The sequence below is a fragment of the Bos mutus genome, chromosome 5, assembly GCF_027580195.1.
Source record: "Bos mutus isolate GX-2022 chromosome 5, NWIPB_WYAK_1.1, whole genome shotgun sequence".
Lineage (NCBI taxonomy): Eukaryota > Metazoa > Chordata > Mammalia > Artiodactyla > Bovidae > Bos > Bos mutus.
The window spans coordinates 67,558,461-67,581,380 of record NC_091621.1 but is presented as its reverse complement, the minus strand read 5'-3'; the positions used below and the strand labels follow the sequence as shown (position 1 = coordinate 67,581,380).

General features: G+C 37.3%; 1 protein-coding gene across 1 annotated transcript in view; it reads left to right on the top strand.

Annotated features, from left to right (window-relative positions):
• The window catches only part of GLIPR1L2 (GLIPR1 like 2), a 45,984-nt gene that overhangs the window by 1,753 nt on the left and 21,311 nt on the right, over positions 1–22,920 (top strand). The window contains 1 exon segment of the mRNA XM_070370122.1: positions 14,119–14,364. Within this exon segment, the coding sequence (XP_070226223.1) occupies positions 14,119–14,364 (246 nt within the window).

Sequence of the window (22,920 nt, the reverse complement as noted above, 5' to 3'; positions counted from 1 at the left end):
AGTCTATCATAATAGTATGTTCTACTTAGAACTTTGCCTTGACACGTTTGGAAATCATACATTTTATTTTCATTGGTTATGCTCAACATTTTAGTGTATATAATTTATAAAGTCCAAAGTTAAGCAACATCTATAACCTCCTCCCGAATATTAAAAAGATTCTACAACACACAAATTCTGACTGTCTCCTGCCCATGTCCGTACTGTTGTTGTAACCTAGTAGTTTTGCTCTAGATTGTTTTTAAACTCAAAAATTTTATTGGTTTCTTTAATTATAAAATATACATAATACAAAATTTATGGTTTTAACCATTTTTTAATGTACATTTCTATATGCATTTACAGTGTTGTGCAATCACTACCACTATTCATCTCCAGAACATTTTCATCCTCCCCAACTGAAACTGCACCAATTAAACACTAACTCCCCATTCCCTTCTTGCTGCTGGCAACTACCATTTTGCTTTTCTGTCTGGAAACCTTGACTACTCCAGGTATGTCATATAAGAATCTGAAGTGTTTCTCTTTGAGATTGTCTTATTTCACTTAGCATGTCTTCAGGGTTGATGCTGTAGCATGTGTCAGAATTTCCATCCTTTTAAAGGCTGAATAATATTTCACTTTATGGATATGTGATATTTCGTTTACCCATTCATGTGTCGATGGACACTTGAATTTCTTCCACCTTTTGGCTATTGTGGATAATGCTACTGTGGACATAGGTATGTGAATAAATATCTCTTCAATACCCTGCTTTCACTTCTATTGATTATATACCTATAAATGGAATTGCCAAAACAGGTAGAAATTCTGTTTAATTTTGAAGAACTGATATTCTCTTTCTCATAGTGGCTACACATTTCCCATTCTTACTAGCAATACACAGGGTTTCAGTTTCTCCAAATTTTTGCCAACCCTTGTTTTCTGGGGTTTTTTTAGTTCATAAGGGGTGTGAAGTTCTGTCATTATGGTTTGATTTGCATTTCCCTAATAATGTTAGTTTGAACATCTTTATTCTTTACATAGGTAGAATTCTTTATATATTATAAACATATATATCAGTTCAGTTCAGTTGAGTTCAGTCATTCAGTCATGTCTGACTCTTTGCGTCCACATGAATTGCAGCATGCCAGGCCTCCCTGTCCATCACCAACTCCCGGAGTTCACTCAAATTCATGCCCAGTGAGTCGGTGATGCCACCCAGCCATCTCATCCTCTCTCGTCCCCTTCTCCTCCTGCCCCCAATCCCTCCCAGCATCAGAGTCTTTTCCAATGAGTCAAGTCTTCACATGAGGTGGCCAAAATACTGGAGTTTCAGCTTTAGCATCATTCCTTCCAAAGAACACCCAGGACTGATCTCCTTCAGAATGGACTGGTTGGATCTCCTTGCAGTCCATGGGACTCTCAAGAGTCTTCTCCAACACCACAATTCAAAAGCATCAATTCTTTGGCACTCAGCTTTCTTCACAGTTCGGCTCTCACATCCATACATGACTACTGGAAAAACCATACCCTTGACTAGATACACCTTTGTTGGCAAAGTAATATCTCTGCTTTTGAATATGCTGTCTAGATTGGTCATAACTTTCCTTCCAAGGAGTAAGCGTCTTTTAATTTCATGGCTGCAGTCACCATCTGCAGTGATTTTGGAGCCCCAAATAATAAAGTCTGACACTGTTTCCACTGTTTCCCCATCTATTTCCCATGAAGTGATGGGACCAGGTGCCATGATCTTCGTTTTCTGAATGTTGAGCTTTAAGCCAACTTTTTCACTCTCCTCTTTCACTTTCATCAAGAGGCTCTTCAGTTCCTCTTCACTTTCTGCCATAAGGGTGGTGTTATCTGCATATCTGAGGTTATTGATATTTCTCCCGGAAATCTTGATTCCAGCTAATGCTTCCTCCAGCCCAGTGTTTCTCATGATGTACTCTGCATATATGTTAAATAAACAGGGTGAAAATATACATCCTTGACGAACTCCTTTTCCTATTTGGAACCAGTCTGTTGTTCCATGTCCAATTCGAATTGTTGCTTCCTGACCTGCATACATACAGGTTTCTCAAAAGGCAGATCAGGTGGTCTGGTATTCCCATCTCTTTCAGAATTTTCCACAGTTTATTGTGATCCACACAGTCAAAGGCTTTGGCATAGTCCATAAAGCAGAAATAAATGTTTTTCTGGAACTCTCTTTCTTTTTCGATGATCGATCAGATGTTGGCAATTTGATCTCTGGTTCCTCTGCCTTTTCTAAAACCAGCTTGAATATCTGGAAGTTCATGGTTCACGTATTGCTGAAGCCTGGCTTGGAGAATTTTGAGCATGACTTTACTAGTGTGTGGGATGAGTGCAATTGTGCAGTAGTTTGAGCATTCTTTGGCATTGCCTTTCTTTGGGATTGGAATGAAAACTGACCCTTTCCAGTCCTGTGGCCACTGCTGAGTTTTCCAAATTTGCTGGCATATTGAGTGCAGCACTTTCACAGCATCATCTTTCAGGATTTGAAATAGCTCTACTGGAATTCCATCACCTCCACTAGCTTTGTTCGTAGTGATGCTTTCTAAGGCCCACTTGACTTCACATTCCAGGATGTCTGGCTCTAGGTGAGTGATCACACCATCATGATTATCTGGGTCATGAAGATCTTTTTTGTACAGTTCTGTGTATTCTTGCCACCTCTTCTTAATATCTTCTGCTTCTGTTAGGTCCATATCATTTTTGTCCTTTATCGAGTCCATCTTTGCATGAAGTGTTCCCTTGGTATATATACATAAATATATCTTTATATATATAAAGTAATGCCCAAAATTATCCAAGCCAGGCTTCATCAATATGTGAACCATGAACTTCCTGATGTTCAAGCTGGTTTTAGAAAGGGCAGAGGAACCAGAGATCAAATTGCGAACATCTGCTGGATCATGGAAAAAGCAAGAGAGTTCCAGAAAAACATCTATTTCTGCTTTATGGACTATGCCAAAGCCTTTAACTGAGTGGATCACAATAAACTGAGGGAAATTCTGAAAGAGATGGAAATACCAGAACACCTGATCTGCCTCTTGAGAAATTTGTATGCAGGTCAGGAAGCAACAGTTCGAACTGGACATGGAACAACAGACTGGTTCCAAATAGGAAAAGGAGTACATCAAGGCTGTATATTGTCACCCTGTTTATTTAACTTATATGCAGAGTACATCATGAGAAACGCTGGACTGGAAGAAACACAATCTGGAATCAAGATTTCCGGGAGAAATATCAATAACCTCAGATATGCAGATGACATCACCCTTATGGCAGAAAGTGAAGAGGAACTCAGAAGCCTCTTGATGAAAGTGAAAGAGGAGAGTGAAAAAGTTGGCTTAAAGCTCAACATTCAGAAAACAAAGATCATGGCATCCGGTCCCACCACTTCATGGGAAATAGATGGGGAAACAGTGGAAACTCTGTCAGACTTTATTTTTCTGGGCTCCAAAATCACTGCACATGGTGACTGCAGCCATGAAATTAAAAGATGCTTACTCCTTGGAAGGAAAGTTATGACCAACCTAGATAGCATATTCAAAAGCAGAGACATTACTTTACCAACAAAGGTCCGTCTAGTCAAGGCTATGGTTTTTCCAGTGATCATATATGGATGTGAGAGTTGGACTGTGAAGAAAGCTGAGCACTGAAGAATTGATGCTTTTGAACTGTGGTGTTGGAGAAGACTCTGGAGAGTCCCTTGGACTGTAAGGAGATCTAACCAGTCCATTCTGAAGGAGATCAGCCCTGGGTGTTCTTTGGAAGGAATGATGCTAAAGCTGAAACTCCAGTACTTTGGCCACCTCATGTGAAGACTTGACTCATTGGAAAAGACTCTAATGCTCGGAGGGATTGGGGGCAGGAGGAGAAGGGGACGAGAAGATGAGATGGCTGGATGGCATCACTGACTTGATGGACATGAGTTTCAGTGAACTCCAGGAGTTGGTTTTGGACAGGGAGGCCTGGCATGCTGCAATTCATGGGGTCGCAAAGAGTCAGACATGACTGAGCGACTGATCTGATCTGATCTGATAGAGAGAGGATTTTTTATATATTCTAGATAAAATATATTTTAAAAATACATGAATTTCAACTGTTTTCTCCCTTTCCGTAGATTGTCTTTTCATTCTATTAATAGTATCTTTGATACACAAAAGTTTTTAATTGTAATGAAGACTAATTCATCTATTTTTTATCGTGTTACCTATACTTTTGGTGACATATCTAAGAAATCATTGCCAAATCCAATGTCATGAAACTTCCCCCTTTGTTTCTTCTAAGAATTTTATAGCTTTAGCCAACAGGTACATAAAAAGGTCCTCAACATGACTAATCATCCAGGAAATGCAAATTAAAACTACAATAAATTATCACATTGTATCTGTTAGAATGTCATCAATAAAGACAGGAGATAGACAAACAACACAATTACCACAATTAAAAATACTCTAGAAGGAATCAACAGCAGAATATCTGAAGCAGAAGAATGGATCAAATAAAGTAAAAAAAAAGAAAAGAACGTAGGATAGTCTCAGAGACCTCTGGGACAACATCAAAGTCACCAGCATTCGAATTATAGGGGTCCCAGGAGCAGAAGAGAAAAAGAAAGGGTACGGGAAATTTTTCAGCTCTAATCTTTTCAAAAATTTTCTCAAAAATAAAAAAAGAAAGGGTATGAGAAAATTTTTGAAGAGAGAAGAGTAGAAAATTTTCCTACCATGGAAAAGGAAATACTCCATCAAGTCCAAGAGGCACCAAGAGTCCCATACAAGATAAAACCAAGGAGAAGCATGCCAAGACACATACTAATCAAACTAACAAAGACTAAACAGAAAGAAAGAATAGTAAAAGCAGCAAGGGAGAAGCAACAAGTAACATACAAGGGAAACCCCATATGCTTAACAGTTGATCTTTCAGCAGAAACTCTGCGGGCCAGAAGGGAATGTCAGGATATATTTAAAGTGCTGAAAGGGAAAAATCTACAACCAAGATTACTGTACCCAGCAAGGATCTCATTCAAAATTAATGGAGAAAGCAAAAGCTTTTCAGACAAGCAAAAGTTAAGAGAATTCAGTACCACCAAACCAGCTTTACAACAAATGTTAAAGGGACTTATATAGTCAAGAAATACAAGAGAAGAAAAAAGATCTACAAAATCAACCCCAAACAATTAAGAAAATGGCAATAGGAACATATATATCAATGATTACTTTAAATGTAAACAGATTAATGCTCCAAGCAAAAGACACAGACTGGCTGAATGGATACAAAAACAAGACCTGTACATATGCTGTCTACAAGAAACCCACCTCAGACCTCAAGACACATATAGACTGAAAGGGAGAGGATGGAAAAATATATTCCATGCAAATGGGAAGCAAAAGAAAGCTGTAGTAGCAATCCTCATATCAGACAAAATAGTCCTTAAAATAAAGAAGTTTACAAGAAATAAGGAAGGACACTACATAATGATCAAGGGATCAATCCAAGAGGAAGAATAAATTGTAAATACCTAGGCACCCAACATAGGAGTACCTCAATATGTAAGACAAACACTAACAGACATAAAAGGAGAAATTGATAACACAATAATAGTAGGAGACTTTAACATCCCACTCACACCAGTGGACAGATCATCAAAACAGAAAATTAAAAGGGAAACACAAGTCTTAAATGATACATTAAATGAGATGGATCTCATTGATATCTTCAGGACATTCCATCCAAATGCAGAAGAATATACCTTCTTCTCAAGTGCACATGGAACAGTCTCCAGGGTAGACAACATCGTGGGTCACAAATCAAACCTCAGTAAATTTAAGAAAATTGTAATCGTATCAGGCATCTTCTCTGACCACAATGCTATGAGACTAGATATCAATTACAAGAAAAAACCATAAGAAACAGAAACACGTAGAGACTAAACACCACATTTCTAAATAACCCACAGGTTACTGAAGAAATCAAAAGGGAAATCAAAAAATTTCTAGAAACAAATGACAATGAAAACATAATAACTAAAAACCTATGGGATGCAGCAAAAGCAGGGAAGTTTATAGCAATACAATGCTACCTCAAGAAACAAGAAAAACATTGAATAGACAACCTAACTTTACACCTAAAACAACTGGAAAAAGAAGAACAAAAAAAAATTAGTAGAAGGAAACATACAATGTCTGAGCAGAAATAAATGAAAAAGAAATGAAAGAAATAATAGTAAAGATTAATAAAACTAAAAGCAGGTTCTTTGAGAAGATATACAAAATTAACAAGCCTTTAGCCAGATGCATCAAGAAATGAGAGAAGAATCAAATCAACAAAATTAGAAATGAAAAAGGAGAGGTTACAACAGACAATGCAGAAATACAAAGGATTATAAGAGAGTATTATCAACAACTATATGGCAATAAAATGGATAACCTGGAAGAAATGCACAGATTCTTAGAAAAGTTCAATCTTCCAAGACTGAACCAGGAAGAAATAGATTCTGGATAATTACAGGAACTGAATTACAGGAACTGAAATAGAAGCTGTGATTTTAAAAAATCTCCCAAAAAAACAAAAGTCCAGGACAAGATGCCTTCATAGAAGACTTCTAACAAACATTTAGAGAAGAGCTAATGCCAGCCTAAAACTCTTTCAAAAAATTGCGGAGGAAGGAACCCTTCCAAACTCATTCTACGAGGCCACCATCACCCTGATACCAAAATCAGACAAAGACAACACAAAAAAGGAAAACTACAAGCCAATATCACTGATGAATATAGATGCAAAAATCCTCAACAAAATTTTAGCAAACAGAATTCAGCAATGCATCAAAAAGCTCATACACCATGATCAAGTTGGGTTTATTCCAGGAATGCAGGTATTCTTCAATATACGCAAATCAATCAATGTGATACACCATATTAACAAATTGAAAGATAAAAACCATATGATCATCTCAATAGATGCCAAAAAAAGCCTTTGGCAAAATTCAGCACCCATTTGTGTTTAAAACTCTTCAAAAACCGACCATAGAAGGAACCTATCTCAAGAAGTAAATGGCATATATGATCAGGCTACAGGAAACATTATTCTCAATGGTGAAAAACTGAAAGCATTCCCCCTAAGATCAGGAACAAGACAAGGGTGCCCACTTTCATCACTGTTATTCAACATAGTTGTGGAAGTCCTAGCTACATCAATCAGAGAAGAAAAAGAAAAGGAATCCAGATCAGAAAAGAAGTAAAACTGTCACTGTTTGCAGAAGACATGATACTGTACATATAAAACCCTAAAGATAGTATCAGAAAATTACTAGAGCTAATGAGTGAATTTAGCAAAGTTGCAGGATACAAAATCAATACACAGAAATCACTTGCATTTCTATATACTAACAATGAAAAATCAGAAAGAGAAATTAAGGAATCAATCCCATTTACCATTACAACAAAAAGAATTAAATATCTAGGAATAAAGTTAGGTAAGGAGATAAAAGAACTGTACACAGAAAATTACAAGACACTAATGAAAGAAAGCAAAGATGACATAAACAGAGGGGGAGATATTCCATGTTCCTGGGTAGGAAGAATCAATATTGTGAAATTGACTATACTACTAAATGCAACCTACAGATTCAATGTGATCCCTATTAAATTATCAGTGGCATTTTTCACAGAACTAGAACAAAAAAAATTCACAGTTCATATGGAAACAGAAAAGCCCCCAAATAGCCAAAGCAGTCTTGTGAAAGAAGAATGGAACTGGAGGAATCAATCTTCCTGACTTCAGATTATACTACAAAGCTACAGTCATCAAGACAGTATGGTACTGGCACAAAAACAGAAATATAGACCAATGGAACAAGACAGAAAGCCCAGAAATAAACCCTTTCACTTATGGGTACCTTATTTTTGACAAAGGAAGCAAGAACATACAATGGAGCAAAGACAGCCTCTTCAATAAATGATGCTGGGAAAACTGGTCAGCTACATGTAAAAGAATGAAATTAGAACACTTCCTAACACCATATACAAAGATAACCTCAAAATGGATGAAAGGTATAAATGTAAGACCAGAAACTATTAAACTCTTAGAGGAAAACATAGGCAGAACACTCGATGACATAAATCAAAGCAAGTTCCTCTATGACCCACCTCCTAGAGTAACAGAAATAAAAACAAAAGTAAACAAGTGGGACCTGACTAAACTTAAAAGCTTTTGCACAGCAAAGAAAACTATAAGCAAGGTGAAAAGACAGCCCTCAGAATGGGAGAAAATAATAGCAAATGAAACAACTGACAAAGGATTAATTTCCAAAATATACCAGCAGCCTCATACAACTCAATGCCAGAAAAACAACCCAATCAAAAGTGGGAAAAAGACCTAAACAGACATTTCTCCAAAGAAGATAAACAGATGGCTAACAAACACATGAAAAGATGTTCAGTGTCGCTCATTATTAGAGAACGGCAAATCAAAACTACAATGAGATCACCTCACATCTGTCAGAACAGCCATCATCAAAAAGTCTACAAACAATAAATTCTGGACAGGGTGTGGAGAAAAGGGAACTCTCTTGTGCTGTTGGTGGGAAAGTAAATTGATACAGCCACTATGGAAGATGTTATGGAGATTCCTTAAAAAACTAGGAATAAAACCACCATATGACCCAGCAATCCCACTTGTAGGCATATACCCTGAGGAAACCAAAGTTGAAAAAAACACAAGTATCCCATTGTTCACTGTAGCACTATTTACAATAGCTAGAACATGGAAGCAACCTAGATATCCATCGACAGATGAATGGATAAAGAAGTTGTGGTACATATACACAATGTAATATTACTCAGCCATAAAAAGGAACACATTTGAGTCAGTTCCAATGAGGTGGATGAATCTAGAATCTATTATACAGAGTGAAGTGAGTCAGAAAGAGAAAGATAAATATCATATTCTAACACATATATATGGAATCTAGAAAAATAGTCCTGAAGAATTTATTTACTGGAAAACAATGGAGAAGCAGATATAGAGAATAAACTTATGGACATGTAGAGAGGGGAGGAGAGGGTGAGATGTATGGAAAGACTAACATGGAAACTTACATTACCATATGTAAAATAAATAGCCAATGGGAATTTGCTGTATGGCTAAGGAAACTCAAACAGAGGCTCTGTATCAACCTAGAAGGGTGGAATGGAGAGGGACAAGGGAGGGAGGTACAAAAGGGAGGGGATATATGTATACCTATGGCTGATTCATGTTCATGTTTGACAGAAAACAACAAAATTTGGTAAAGCAATATCTTTAAATAAAATAAAAGGACAGGAGAAAACAAATGTTTGTGAGAATGTGGAGAAAAGGGAACCTTTGTGCATTGTTAGTAGAAATGTATATTCATGCAACAATTTTGGAAAACAGTATGAAATTTCTTCAAAAAAAGTTTTTAAAGTTCTGTGTGATCCAGCAATACCACACTTAGGTAGCTGCATCCAAAGGAAATGACAACAGAATATCACAGAGATGTATGCACTCTTATGTTCATTGCAGCATTATTCACAATAGGGAATATATGGAAACAACCTACGCGTCCATCAATGAGTGAATGAACAAAGTAGTAGTATGTATGCATACAATGGAAATCTCATGGTTCAGCCATCAGAAAGAAGGAAATCCTGCCATTTACAGTAACTTGGAGGGAACTTGAAGGCATTGTCCTAAGTGAAATATGCCAGATAAAGACACATATTACATTTTGTTGATGTTTAGTTGAACCGTGAACTTCCAGATGTTCGAGCTGGATTTAGAAAAGGCAGAGGAACCAAAGATCAAATTACCAACATCTGCTGGATCATCGAAAAAGCAAGAGTTCCATAAAAACATCTATTTCTGATTTAATGACTATGCCACAGCCTTTGACTACATGGATCACAATAATCTGTAGAAAATTCTGAAAGAGATAAGAATACCAGACTACCTGACCTGCCTCTTGAGAAATCTGTATGCAGGTCAGGAAGCAACAGTTAGAACTGGACATGGAACAACAGATGGGTTCCAAATAGGAAAAGGAGTATGTCAAGGCTGTAAATTGTCACCCTGCTTATTTAACTTAGATGCAGAATACATCATGAGAAACGCTGGGCTGGAAGAAGCACAAGCTGGAATCAAGATTGCCCGGAGAAATATCAATAACCTCAGATATGCAGATTACACCACCTTTATGGAAGAAAGTGAAGAAGAAATAAAGAGCCTCTTGATGAAAATGAAAGAGACTGAAAATGTTGGCTTAAAGCTCAACATTCAGAAAATTAAGATCATGGCATCCGGTCCTATCACTTCATGGCAAATAGGTGGGGAAACAGTGGAAACCATGGCTGACTTTGTTTTTCTGGGCTCCAAAATCACTGCAGATGGTGATTGCAGCCATGAAATTAAAAGACGCTTACTCCTTGGAAGGAAAGTTATGACCAACCTCAATAGTATATTAAAAAGCAAAGACATGACTTTGTCAACAAAGGTCCGTCTAGTCAAGGCTATAGTTTTTCCAGTCCATGGGGTCACAAAATGAGTCAGATACATATGAGTCAGATATGTATAGATGTGTGAGTTGGACTATAAATAAAGCTGAGCACTGAAGAATTGATGCTTTTGAACCATGGTGTTGGAGAAGACTCTTGAGAGTCCCTTGGACTGCAAGGAGATACAATCTGTCCATCCTAAAGGAAATCAGTCCTGAATGTTCATTGGAAGGACTGATGTTGAAGCTGAAACTCCAATACTTTGGCCACCTGATATGAAGAGCTTGACTCATTTGAAAAGACCCTGATGCTGGGAAAGATTGAAGGCAGAAGGAGAAGGGGACGACAGAGGATGAGATGGTTGGATGGCATCACCGACTCAATGGACATGAGTTTGAGTAAACTCCAGGAGTTGGTGACGGACAGGGAGGCCTGGCTTGCTGCAGTCCATGGGGTCGCAAAGAGTCGGACACAACTAAGCAACTGAACTGAGCTGACTGAGTTGCTCAGTCGTATCTGACTAATTTTGTGACCCCCGTGGACTGTAGCCTGCCAGGCTCCACTGTCCATAGGATTTCCCAGCAAGAATACTAGAGTGGGTTGCCATATCCTTCTCCAGGATATCTTCCTGACCCAGGGATTGAACTTACATCTCCTGCATTGGCAGGCAAATTGTTTACCACTGAGCCACCAGGGAAGCCCCCAATATTGCATGGTATCATTTATATGTGGAATCTGAAAAAAAAAGAAGTCAAATCATAGAACCATGACAGTAAACATTCCAGTGGCAGCAATTCCACTCCTAGGTATTTTTCCAAAGGGTGAAAAAAGGAAATACTAATTCAAAAAGGTATCTACACTCCTATGTTCATTGCAGCATTATTCACAATAGCCAAGAAATGGAAGCAACCTAAGTGGCCATGGATAGATGAATGGATAGAGAAAATGTGGTATATACAATGGAATATTACTCAGCCATAAAAAAAGAATGAATTCTTGCTATTTGCGACCACATGGAGGGACCTAGAAGGTATTATGCTAAGTGAAATAAGTCAAACAGAAAAAGACAAATACCATACAATTTCACTTATATGTGGAATCTTGAAAATGAAACAAACAAACCATCAAACAGAAAAAAAAAAAAAAAAAAACAGATGAAAAACCGGTGATTGATTGCCAGAGGGGAGGGCAAGGAATGAGTGAAATAGGTGAGGAAAATTAACAAAGTTACAGTGACAAAACATATGAGTAAGGGAAATTAAATGTAGAACATGAAAATATAGTCAATAGTAATGTAATATCTTTGGACAGAGACAATGTACCTAGACGTGTTGTGCTGATCATTTTGTATTGTATGAAAATGTCAAACCACTATGTTGTTCACCAATAACTGATACATGTTGTATGTCAATTATACTTCAAAAACTATGTATATATATACCAAACTGATAGAAAAAGAGATCAGATTTGTGGTTATTGAGGGTAGGGAGGGACTGGATGAAAGTGGTAAAAAAAAAAGAACAAACTTCCAGTTAAAAATAAATCCTAGGAATGTAATGTCCTAATGATTACTATAATTACTCCTGCTGATGTTACCTGAAAATGTTAAAAGAACAAATCCTGAGTTCTCATCACAAGGGAAAAATACTTTTTTTCTGTTTATTTTATATCTGTATGAGGTAATGGATGTTCATTAAACTTTTTGTGGTAATCATTTCATGATATATTATGTGACTCTTTGTGACCCCATGGACTATATAGTCCATGGAATTCTCCGGGCCAGAATCCTGGTGTGGGTAGCCGTTCCCTTGTTCAGGGTATTGTCCCAACGCAGGGATCCAACCCAGGTCTCCCACATTGCAGGCAGATTCTTTACCAGCTGAACCCCAGGGAAGCCCATGTATTGTGCTATACACCTTAAGTTTATACAGGGCTGTGTGCCAATTATATCTCAGTATGAATGGAAGGAAAAAACCCACTTAGAATAGTGATTAGTGCACTATAAGCATATGGTGTGTTGTGTAAGCAATATGCAAAATTAGGTAGTAGAAAGATGGTCCATGGAGCTTTGTTTGTAAATGGGAAAGAATCAGAAGGGCCATCAATAGTGGAATGATAACCTTTATTACATGCTCCTAGCCACACTATGTGGAGAAGGCAATGGCACCCCACTCCAGTACTTTTGCCTGGAAAATCCCATGGATGGAGGGGCCTGGTAGGCTGCAGTCCATGGGGTTGCCAAGAGTCGGACACGACTGAGCGACTTCACTTTCACTTTTCACTTTCATGCATTGGAGAAGGAAATGGCAACCCACTCCAGTGTTCTTGCCTGGAGAATCCCAGGGACGGGGGAGCCTGGTGGGCTGCCATCTATGGGGTCACACAGAGTCGGACACGACCGAAGTGACTTAGCAGCAGCAGCAGCCACACTATGTAATACTATGAAGAGTTTTAAAAAGTTAGGTAGATCTATTTGTGGTAATAAGGAATAATCTCTCTGAGTGAAAACTGCATATGCAGGCCAATAATATTGTGAAGTTATGATTAAAACAGTGCAAGGACAAAAATCATAAAATATTCATCTAAAATACCCTAACGTATCTTACTTTGGATAGTATGTACATGGAGATAGAGAAATGTATGCATAAGCCATATTTTAAACAATGATTACCTTTGGGAAAGAAAATAGTGTGGGAACGGAGGGGATATGCTAAAATCCTGATTTATTTTCTATAATATATTTTCTGTTTATGAAACTAACCAAGAAAACTCTAAGGAAATCTTAGTAATGTTTTCAAAAATGTTTATTTTCAAATATACTGTAACGTACATTTTTAGCATGTTGGTTTTAGAACTATTGATTTTTCTATTTGTGTGTGTTTTTTGTTGTTGTTCTTGTCCCTAACTAAACAATGAACATTATACTGAGCCTCTAAATATGACAGAAGTACACATTTTTTGGATGTTTCCATTAATGGAAGATGGCAGCATCTTGTGACATTTTCTCACATTTCTGGAAACATCCATAAAGCTTTACATGTACCTCTTGTATAACGTTTACAAACTACTTCTATATGTTAAAATTATATATACATGTATATGTGTGTGTGTGTATATATATATATATGTATGTATTATCCCATGTTGTTCTAATAACAATAAGAAGCTAGAGGACAAACTTTATGTTGACTTCATTTTATTCCTCAAAGTACAACAGTTTGCATATAATCAGTGTTCAATAAATAGTTCTTAAATATGTTAAATTATTGTATTATTATGTATAAAAGGCATGAGGTTAAAAATATGCATTTTCTGAATAGACTACAGGTAAGAGTATTATAATCATTTGCATCATCTGACAATCTGACTTTCTAATTACAAAATATGCATAGTCCTTCATCTCTGGAAATAGTTGTTTCATTTATAATTATCTCAAAACACTTTCCTCCTTAATAAATTCCACAAATCAGACTGATAGGCACAAAATAAGAATTGTTTTCCTTAAATCTAAATATGAGAATTCAAGGAAAATAATTTAGAGCACAAAAAAAGCCTTCATTATTATTATTTTGTTTTCTTTGTCTTTTGCATTTTTTTTCAGACTTGGGATGTAGCTTTGTCACGGACTGCTAGAGCATGGGGGAAAAAATGTGTGTTTGAGCGTAATACTCATTTAGAAGAACTATATATGGCCCATCCTAAATTTAATGGTATTGGTGAAAATATATGGGTCGGCCCTGAAAATGAATTTACTGCAAGTATTGCTATCAGAAGTTGGTTTGAGCAGAGGAGAAAGTACAATTTTGAAAAGAACAGTTGCTCTGGTAACTGTTCTAACTATCTACAGGTATCTAATTTTATATTATTAGTTCAATAGACTCCTTAATTGCCTTACTACTAAGTTTTTATTGATTGTTTCAATTTTATAAATAAATTCAAATGGTAAAATTACTTCCTCTAATAGAATCAAAATTCTGATCAGTCCTAGATCTTCTGAATGTTTGTAATTTGTTCTATTTGCTTGAACCATACAATTAAAGCTTTCCTTTAAATATAGTAAATCTAATCTCTATACCCAAAGATGAAAGGTACCTTTCTAAAATAATGCATACTGGAAAAGGAAGTAAACAGTAAATAAAAATTAGTTCTAGTTTATTGACTATTTAAACATAAATAAGAGACTTGATTTTTTTTGCATGAATCAGTACACATTCTATGGTATATGTATGTATGAAAACATTTTAATTGCAAATACATAGTATTATTTTCCTGCCTCATATCTAACAATTCACCCTTACACTTTGTACTCCAAGAATACTGAACCACTTTTTATTTCCTGTGCATACATTCATTATTTTACATATTACATTTTTCATAATCATTAATGTATGAATCTAATACTATGCAAAGGGCAGGGACCTTGTCTTCTCTTCCATGTATTCTCAACACATCAACATGACATTATTTAGGTCTTCAATAAGTATTTGTATGAGGAATCAATAAACTATTTTTTTTAATTTTATTTTATTTTTAAACTTTACATAATTGTATTAGTTTTGCCAAATATCAAAATGAATACACCTCAGGTATACATGTGTTCCCCATCCTGAACCCTCCTCCCTCCTCCCTCCCCATTCCATCCCTCTGGGTCGTCCCAGTGCACCAGCCCCAAGCATCTAGTATCGTGCATCAAACCTGGACTGGCATCTCGTTTCATACATGATATTTTACATGTTTCAATGCCATTCTCCCAAATCTTCCCACCCTCTCCCTCTCCCACAGAGTCCAAAAGACTGTTCTATACATCAGTGTCTCTTTTGCTGTCTCGTACACAGGGGTATTGTTACCATCTTTCTAAATTCCATATATATGCGTTAGTATACTGTATTGGTGTTTTTCCTTCTGGCTTACTTCACTCTGTATAATAGGCTCCAGTTTCATCCACCTCATTAGAACTGATTCAAATGTATTCTTTTTAATGGCTGAGTAATACTCCATTGTGTATATGTACCACAGCTTTCTTATCCATTCATCTGCTGATGGACATCTAGGTTGCTTCCATGTCCTGGCTATTACAAACAGTGCTGCGATGAACACTGGGGTACACGTGTCTCTTTCCCTTCTGGTTTCCTCAGTGTGTATGCCCAGCAGTGGGATTGCTGGGTCATAGGGCAGTTCTATTTCCAGTTTTTTAAGGAATCTCCACACTGTTCTCCATAGTGGCTGTACTAGTTTGCATTCCCACCAACAGTGTAAGAGGGTTCCCTTTTCTCCACACCCTCTCCAGCATTTATTATTTGTAGACTTTTGGATTGCAGCCATTCTGACTGGTGTGAAATGGTACCTCATAGTGGTTTTGATTTGCATTTCTCTGATAATGAGTGATGTTGAGCATCTTTTCATGTGTTTGTTAGCCATCTGTATGTCTTCTGTGGAGAAATGTCTATTTAGTTCTTTGGCCCATTTTTTGATTGGGTCATTTATTTTTCTGGAGTTGAGCTGTGAGTTGCTTGTATAGTTTTGAGATTAGTTGTTTGTCAGTTGCTTCATTTGCTATTATTTTCTCCCATTCTGAAGGCTGTCTTTTCACCTTGCTAATAGTTTCCTTTGATGTGCAGAAGCTTTTCAGGTTAATTAGGTCCCATTTGTTTATTTTTGCTTTTATTTCCAATATTCTGGGAGGTGGGTCATAGAGGATCCTGCTGGGATGTATGTCAGAGAGTGTTTTGCCTATGTTCTCCTCTAGGAGTTGTATAGTTTCTGGTCTTACAGTGAGATCTTTAATCCATTTTGAGTTTATTTTTGTGTATGGTGTTAGAAAGGGTTCTAGCTTCATTCTTTTACAAGTGGTTGACCAGATTTCCCAGCACCACTTGTTAAAGAGATTGTCTTTAATCCATTGTATATTCTTGCCTCCTTTGTCAAAGATAAGGTGTCCATATGTGCGTGGATTTATCTCTGGGCTTTCTATTTTGTTCCATTGATCTATATTTCTGTCTTTGTGCCAGTACCATACTGTCTTGATAACTGTGGCTTTGTAGTAGAGCCTGAAGTCAGGTAGGTTGATTCCTCCAGTTCCATTCTTGTTTCTCAAGATCGCTTTGGCTATTCGAGGTCTTTTGTATTTCCATACAAATTGTGAAATTATTTGTTCTGGCTCTGTGAAGAATACTGTTGGTAGCTTGATAGGGATTGCATTGAATCTATAAATTGCTTTGGGTAGTATACTCATTTTCACTATATTGATTCTTCCAATCCATGAACATGGTATATTTCTCCATCTATTAGTGTCCTCTTTGATTTCTTTCACCAGTGTTTTATAGTTTTCTATATATAGGTCTTTAGTTTCTTTAGGTAGATATATTCCTAAGTATTTTATTCTTTCCATTGCAATGGGGAATGGAATTGTTTCCTTAATTTCTCTTTCTGTTTTCTCATTATTAGTGTATAGAAATGCAAGGGATTTCTGTGTGTTGATTTTGTATCCTGCAACTTTACTATAGTCATTGATTAGCTCTAGTAATTTTCTGGTGGAGTCTTTAGGGTTTTCTATGTAGAGGATCATGTCATCTGCAAATAGTGAGAGTTTTACTTCTTCTTTTCCAATTTGGATTCCTTTTATTTCTTTTTCTGCTCTGATTGCTGTGGCCAAAACTTCCAAAACTATGTTGAATAGTAATGGTGAAAGTGGGCACCCTTCTCTTGTTCCTGACTTTAGAGGAAATGCTTTCAATTTTTCACCATTGAGGATAATGTTTGCTGTGGGTTTGTCATATATAGCTTTTATTATGTTGAGGTATGTTCCTTCTATTCCTGCTTTCTGGAGAGTTTTTATCATAAATGGGTGTTGAATTTTGTCAAAGGCTTTCTCTGCATCTATTGAGATAATCATATGGTTTTTATTTTTCAATTTGTTAATGTGGTGTATTACATTGATTGATTTGCGGATATTGAAGAATCCTTGCATCCCTGGGATAAAACCCACTTGGTCATGGTGTATGATCTTTTTAATGTGTTGTTGGATTCTGATTGCTAGAATTTTGTTAAGGATTTTTGCATCTATGTTCATCAGTGATATTGGCCTGTAGTTTTCTTTTTTTGTGGGATCTTTGTCAGGTTTTGGTATTAGGGTGATAGTGGCCTCATAGAATGAGTTTTGAAGTTTACCTTCCTCTGCAATTTTCTGGAAGAGTTTGAGCAGGATAGGTGTTAGCTCTTCTCTAAATTTTTGGTAGAATTCACCTGTGAAGCTGTCTGGACCTGGACTTTTGTTTGCTAGAAGATTTTTGATTACAGTTTCAATTTCCGTGCTTGTGATGGGTCTGTTAAGATTTTCTATTTCTTCCTGGTCGAGTTTTGGAAAGTTGTACTTTTCTAAGAATTTGTCCATTTCTTCCTCGTTGTCCATTTTATTGGCATATAATTGTTGATAGTAGTCTCTTATGATCCTTTGTATTTCTGTGTTGTCTGTTGTGATCTCTCCATTTTCGTTTCTAATTTTATTGATTTGATTTTTCTCCCTTTGTTTCTTGATGAGTCTGGCTAATGGTTTGTCAATTTTATTTATCCTTTCAAAGAACCAGCTTTTGGCTTTGTTGATTTTTGCTATGGTCTCTTTTGTTTCTTTTGCATTTATTTCTGCTCTAATTTTTAAGATTTCTTTCCTTCTACTAACCCTGGGGTTCTTCATTTCTTCCTTTTCTAGTTGCTTTAGGTGTAGAGTTAGGTTATTTATTTGACTTTTTTCTTGTTTCTTGAGGTGTGCCTGTATTGCTATGAACTTTCCCCTTAGGACTGCTTTTACCATGTCCCACAGGTTTTGGGTTGTCGTGTTTTCATTTTCATTCGTTTCTATGCAAATTTTGGTTTCTTTTTTTATTTCTTCTATGATTTGTTGGTTATTCAGCAGCGTGTTGGAATTTTTAATAGTTCTTCTCCTGTTATTGAGATCTAATCTTACTGCATTGTCGTCAGAAAAGATGCTTAGAATGATTTCTATTTTTTTTTGAATTTACCAAGGCTAGCTTTATGGCCCAGGATGTGATCTATCCTGGAGAAGGTTCCATGTGCGCTTGAGAAAAAGTGAAATTCATTGTTTTGGGATGAAATGTCCTATATATATCAATTAGGTCTAACTGGTCTATTGTATCATTTAAAGTTTGTGTTTCCTTGTTAATTTTCTGTTTAGTTGATCTATCCATAGGTGTGAGTGGGGTATTAAAGTCTCCCACTATTATTGTGTTATTGTTAATTTCTCCTTTCATACTTGTTAGCATTTGTCTTACATACTCATGTGGTGCTCTGTGTTGGGTGCATATATATTTATAATTGTTATATCTTCTTCTTGGATTGATCCTTTGATCATTATGTAGTGACCTTCTTTGTCTCTTTTCACAGCCTTTGTTTTAAAGTCTATTTTATCTGATATGAGTATTGCTACTCCTGCTTTCTTTTGGTCCCTATTTGCATGGAAAATCTTTTTCCAGCCCTTCACTTTCAGTCTGTATGTGTCCCCTGTTTTGAGGTGGGTCTCCTGTAGACAACATATGTAGGGGTCTTGTTTTTGTATCCATTCAGCCAGTCTTTGTCTTTTGGTTGGGGCATTCAACCCATTTACCTTTAAGGTAATTACTGATAAGTATGATCCCGTTGCCATTTACTTTATTGTTTTGGGTTCAAATTTATACACCATTTTTGTGTTTCTTGTCTAGAGAATATCCTTTAGTATTTGTTGGAGAGCTGGTTTGGTGGTGCAGAATTCTCTCAGCTTTTGCTTATCTGAAAAGCTTTTGATTTCTCCTTCATACTTGAATGAAATCCTTGCTGGGTATAATAATCTGGGCTGTAGGTTATTTTCTTTCATCATTTTAAGTATGTCTTGCCATTCCCTCCTGGCTTGAAGAGTTTCTATTGAAAGATCAGCTGTTATCCTTATGGGAATTCCCTTGTGTGTTATTTGTTGTTTTTCCCTTGCTGCTTTTAATATTTGTTCTTTATGTTTGATCTTTGTTAATTTGATTAATATGTGTCTTGGGGTGTTTCACCTTGGGTTTATCCTGTTTGGGACTCTCTGGGTTTCCTGGACTTGGGTGATTATTTCCTTCCCCATTTTAGGGAAGTTTTCAACTATTATCTCCTCAACTATTTTCTCATGATCTTTCTTTTTGTCTTCTTCTTCTGGAACCCCTATGATTCGAATGTTGTAGCGTTTAATATTGTCCTGGAGGTCTCTGAGATTGTCCTCATTTCTTTTAATTCATTTTTCTTTTATCCTCTCTGATTCATTTATTTCTACCATTCTATCTTCTAATTCACTAATCCTATCTTCTGCCTCTGTTATTCTACTATTTGTTGCCTCCAGAGTGTTTTTAATTTCATTTATTGCATTGTTCATTATATATTGACTCTTTTTTATTTCTTCTAGGTCCTTGTTAAACCTTTCTTGCATCTTCTCAATCCTTGTCTCCAGGCTATTTATCTGTGATTCCATTTTGATTTCAAGATTTTGGATCAATTTCACTATCATTATTCGGAATTCTTTATCAGATAGATTCCCTATCTCTTCCTCTTTTGTTTGGTTTGGTGGGCATTTATCCTGTTCCTTTATCTGCTGGGTATTCCTCTGTCCCTTCATCTTGTTTAAATTGCTGAGTTTGGGGTGTCCTTTCTGTGTTCTGGCGGTTTGTGGAGTTCTCTTTATTGTGGCTTTTCCTCGCTGTGTGTGGGTTTGTACAGGTGGCTTGTCAAGGTTTCCTGGTTAGGGACGCTTGTGTCGGTGTTCTGGTGGGTGGAGCTGTATTTCTTCTCTCTGGAGTGCAATGAAATGTCCAATAATGAGTTATGAGATGTCTATGGTTTTGGGGTGACTTTGGGCAGCTTGTATCTTGGAGCTCAGGGCTGTGTTCCTTTGTTGCTGGAGAATTTGCTTGGTATGTCTTGCCCTGGAACTCGTTGGCCCTTGTGTGGTGCTTGGTTTCAGTGTCGGTATGGAGGCGTTTGATGAGCTCCTGTCAATTAATGTTCCTTGGAGTCAGGAGTTCCCTGGAGTCAGGGTTTGGACTTAAGCCTCCTGCTTCCAGTTATCGGTCTTATTTTTACAGAAGTTTCAAAACGTCTCCTTCTATACAGCACCATTGATAAAACTTCTGCGTTAAAGATGAAAATTTTCTCTACTGTGAGGGTCACTCAGAGAGGTTCACAGCATTACATGGAGAAGAGAAGAGGGAGGAGGGAGTTAGAGGTGACCCAAATGAGATGAGGTGGAATCAATAGTGGAGAGAGTGGGGTAGCCAGTAGTCACTTCCTTGTGTGCACTCCACAACTGGACCACTCAGAGATGTTCATGGAGTTATACAGAGAAGAGAAGAAGGAGGAAGGAGGCAGAGGTGGCCAGAAGGATAAAAGGGGGGAATGAAAAGGAGGGAGACAGATCCAGCCAGTAATCAGTTCCCTAAGTGTTCTCCACCGTCTGGAACATACAGAAATTCACAGAGTTGGGTAGAGTAGAGAGGGGTTAGGGAGGAGACACAGGCGACCTGGTGGAGAAAAAGGAGAGTCCAAAGGGAGAGAAAGCAGTCAAGCCAGTAATCTCGCTCCCTAGTGAAAAATGGGTCTTGAAGATTGGGTTCTTAAAGGTACAAAATTGGTAACAAATACATAAAAGCAAAAATTAAAAATCTAGAGTAGAGTTTGGAATTTCAAAAATACGATGTTAAAGAAAAGAAGAAGGAAAAGAAAGAAAAAATGAACAAAGAAAAACAAACAAGGTCGTGAAAATTATAAAGAAAATAGAGGTACAAAATTTATAACTAATACCAAAAAGCAAAAATTAAAAATCTAGAGTAGAGTTTGGAATTTCAAAAATACAATGTTAAAAAAAAGGAAGAAGAAACATAAAGGGAGAAAACAAACAAACAAACAAAAACAAACAATGTCGCAAAAATTATAAAGAAAATACAGGTACAAAATTGATATCAAATACCAAAAAGCATAAATTAAAAATCTAGAGTAGAGTTTGGAATTTCAGATATACAATGTTATATATAAAAGAAGAAAAGAAACAGAAAAAAAAAAAAAGTCAGAAATTATAAAAAAACTATAGGTACAAAATTGATAACATATACCAAAAAGCTAAAATTAAAAAACTAGAGTAGAGTTTGTAATTTCAAAAATACAATGTTAAAGAAAAGAAGAAAAAAAAAAAACAAGGTCAAAAAATTATAAAATATATATATGAAGTTTGCTGAAGAAGAAAAAAAAAATAGGGTCTTTTTTTTTTTTTTTTTGCAAAGTAATAGGTTATAAAAGTGAAAATTAAAGGAACAATAGAGGACTTAAATTTTTTTTTAATTAAAAAAAAAGAAAGAATAATCGTAAAAATAGTAAAAATATATCTAGGACTTTTTCTGGTTTTGTTGTGAGTATTGTGGGTTCAGTTCATTTTTGGCTGGTTCCTTGGTCCGACTTATATTTCTCAAGATCTATAGGCCCCTTCCTATGTAGTCCGTAGTAACCACAGGGTTTTAATCTCCGAGGCGTTTCCCTCTGTTGTAACTTCTTCTGTTTGCTGGTCTCTTCAGGGTCTGGTTTCCGCCCTGACACAAAGGGGACGGTGGAGGACACTTTTTTTTTTTTTTTTTTTTTTAGGCTCACTTGTTCACTTGCGCTGTGGGGAGGGAGGGAGGGATGCTGCAAACAAATAACACTGGCGTGCGCTCACAGTGCCTCAGCCACACTGGGTCTGCCCCCGCTCACGGCGCGTGTAGCCTCCCTGCCCACACTGCTCGGGCTCTAGGTTGTTCCGCCGGGAACAATCTGAGGCCGGCCCTGGGCTGCATGTAACTCCCAGGTCCAAGCCGCTCAGGTTCAGGCACTCGGGTAGTCCTCAGAGGCACAGACTCAGTTGGGCCTGCGTTTTGTGCTCTTCCCAGGTCCGAGCAGCTCAGGTGATGAGGTGTTTGGCGAGTGCCAATGCTGCAACTTATCGCCTCCCTGCCACTCGGTTATCCGGGTGTAAAACCGGCGCACCTTCTCAGGCAGATGTTGACCGTCCAGACCCCCAAGAAGTTTTAGTTAGCAAAGAAGCCTGCTTACAGTTTTATAGATAATGTCTCTCTGGGGCTGCGATTGCCCCCTTCCGGCTCTGGCTGCCTGTCACCGGAGGGGGAAGGTCTGCAGCCAGCTATCTCTGTTCAGTCTTTTGTTCCATGCGATGGCCTGGCAGTGTCTTAGGTTGGGGCTGGCTTTTCGCGTGGTAGATATCCCACAGTCTGGTTTGCTAGCCCAAATTATTTCCCTCAGATAGCGCTCAGGGTATTCAGGCCAGATTCTTACTCTCAGTGGCTGCGCCTCCCTGCCCAGCCCCCGCTTGCTAATGGCGTGTGCAGGCATCTGCGCTGCTTCT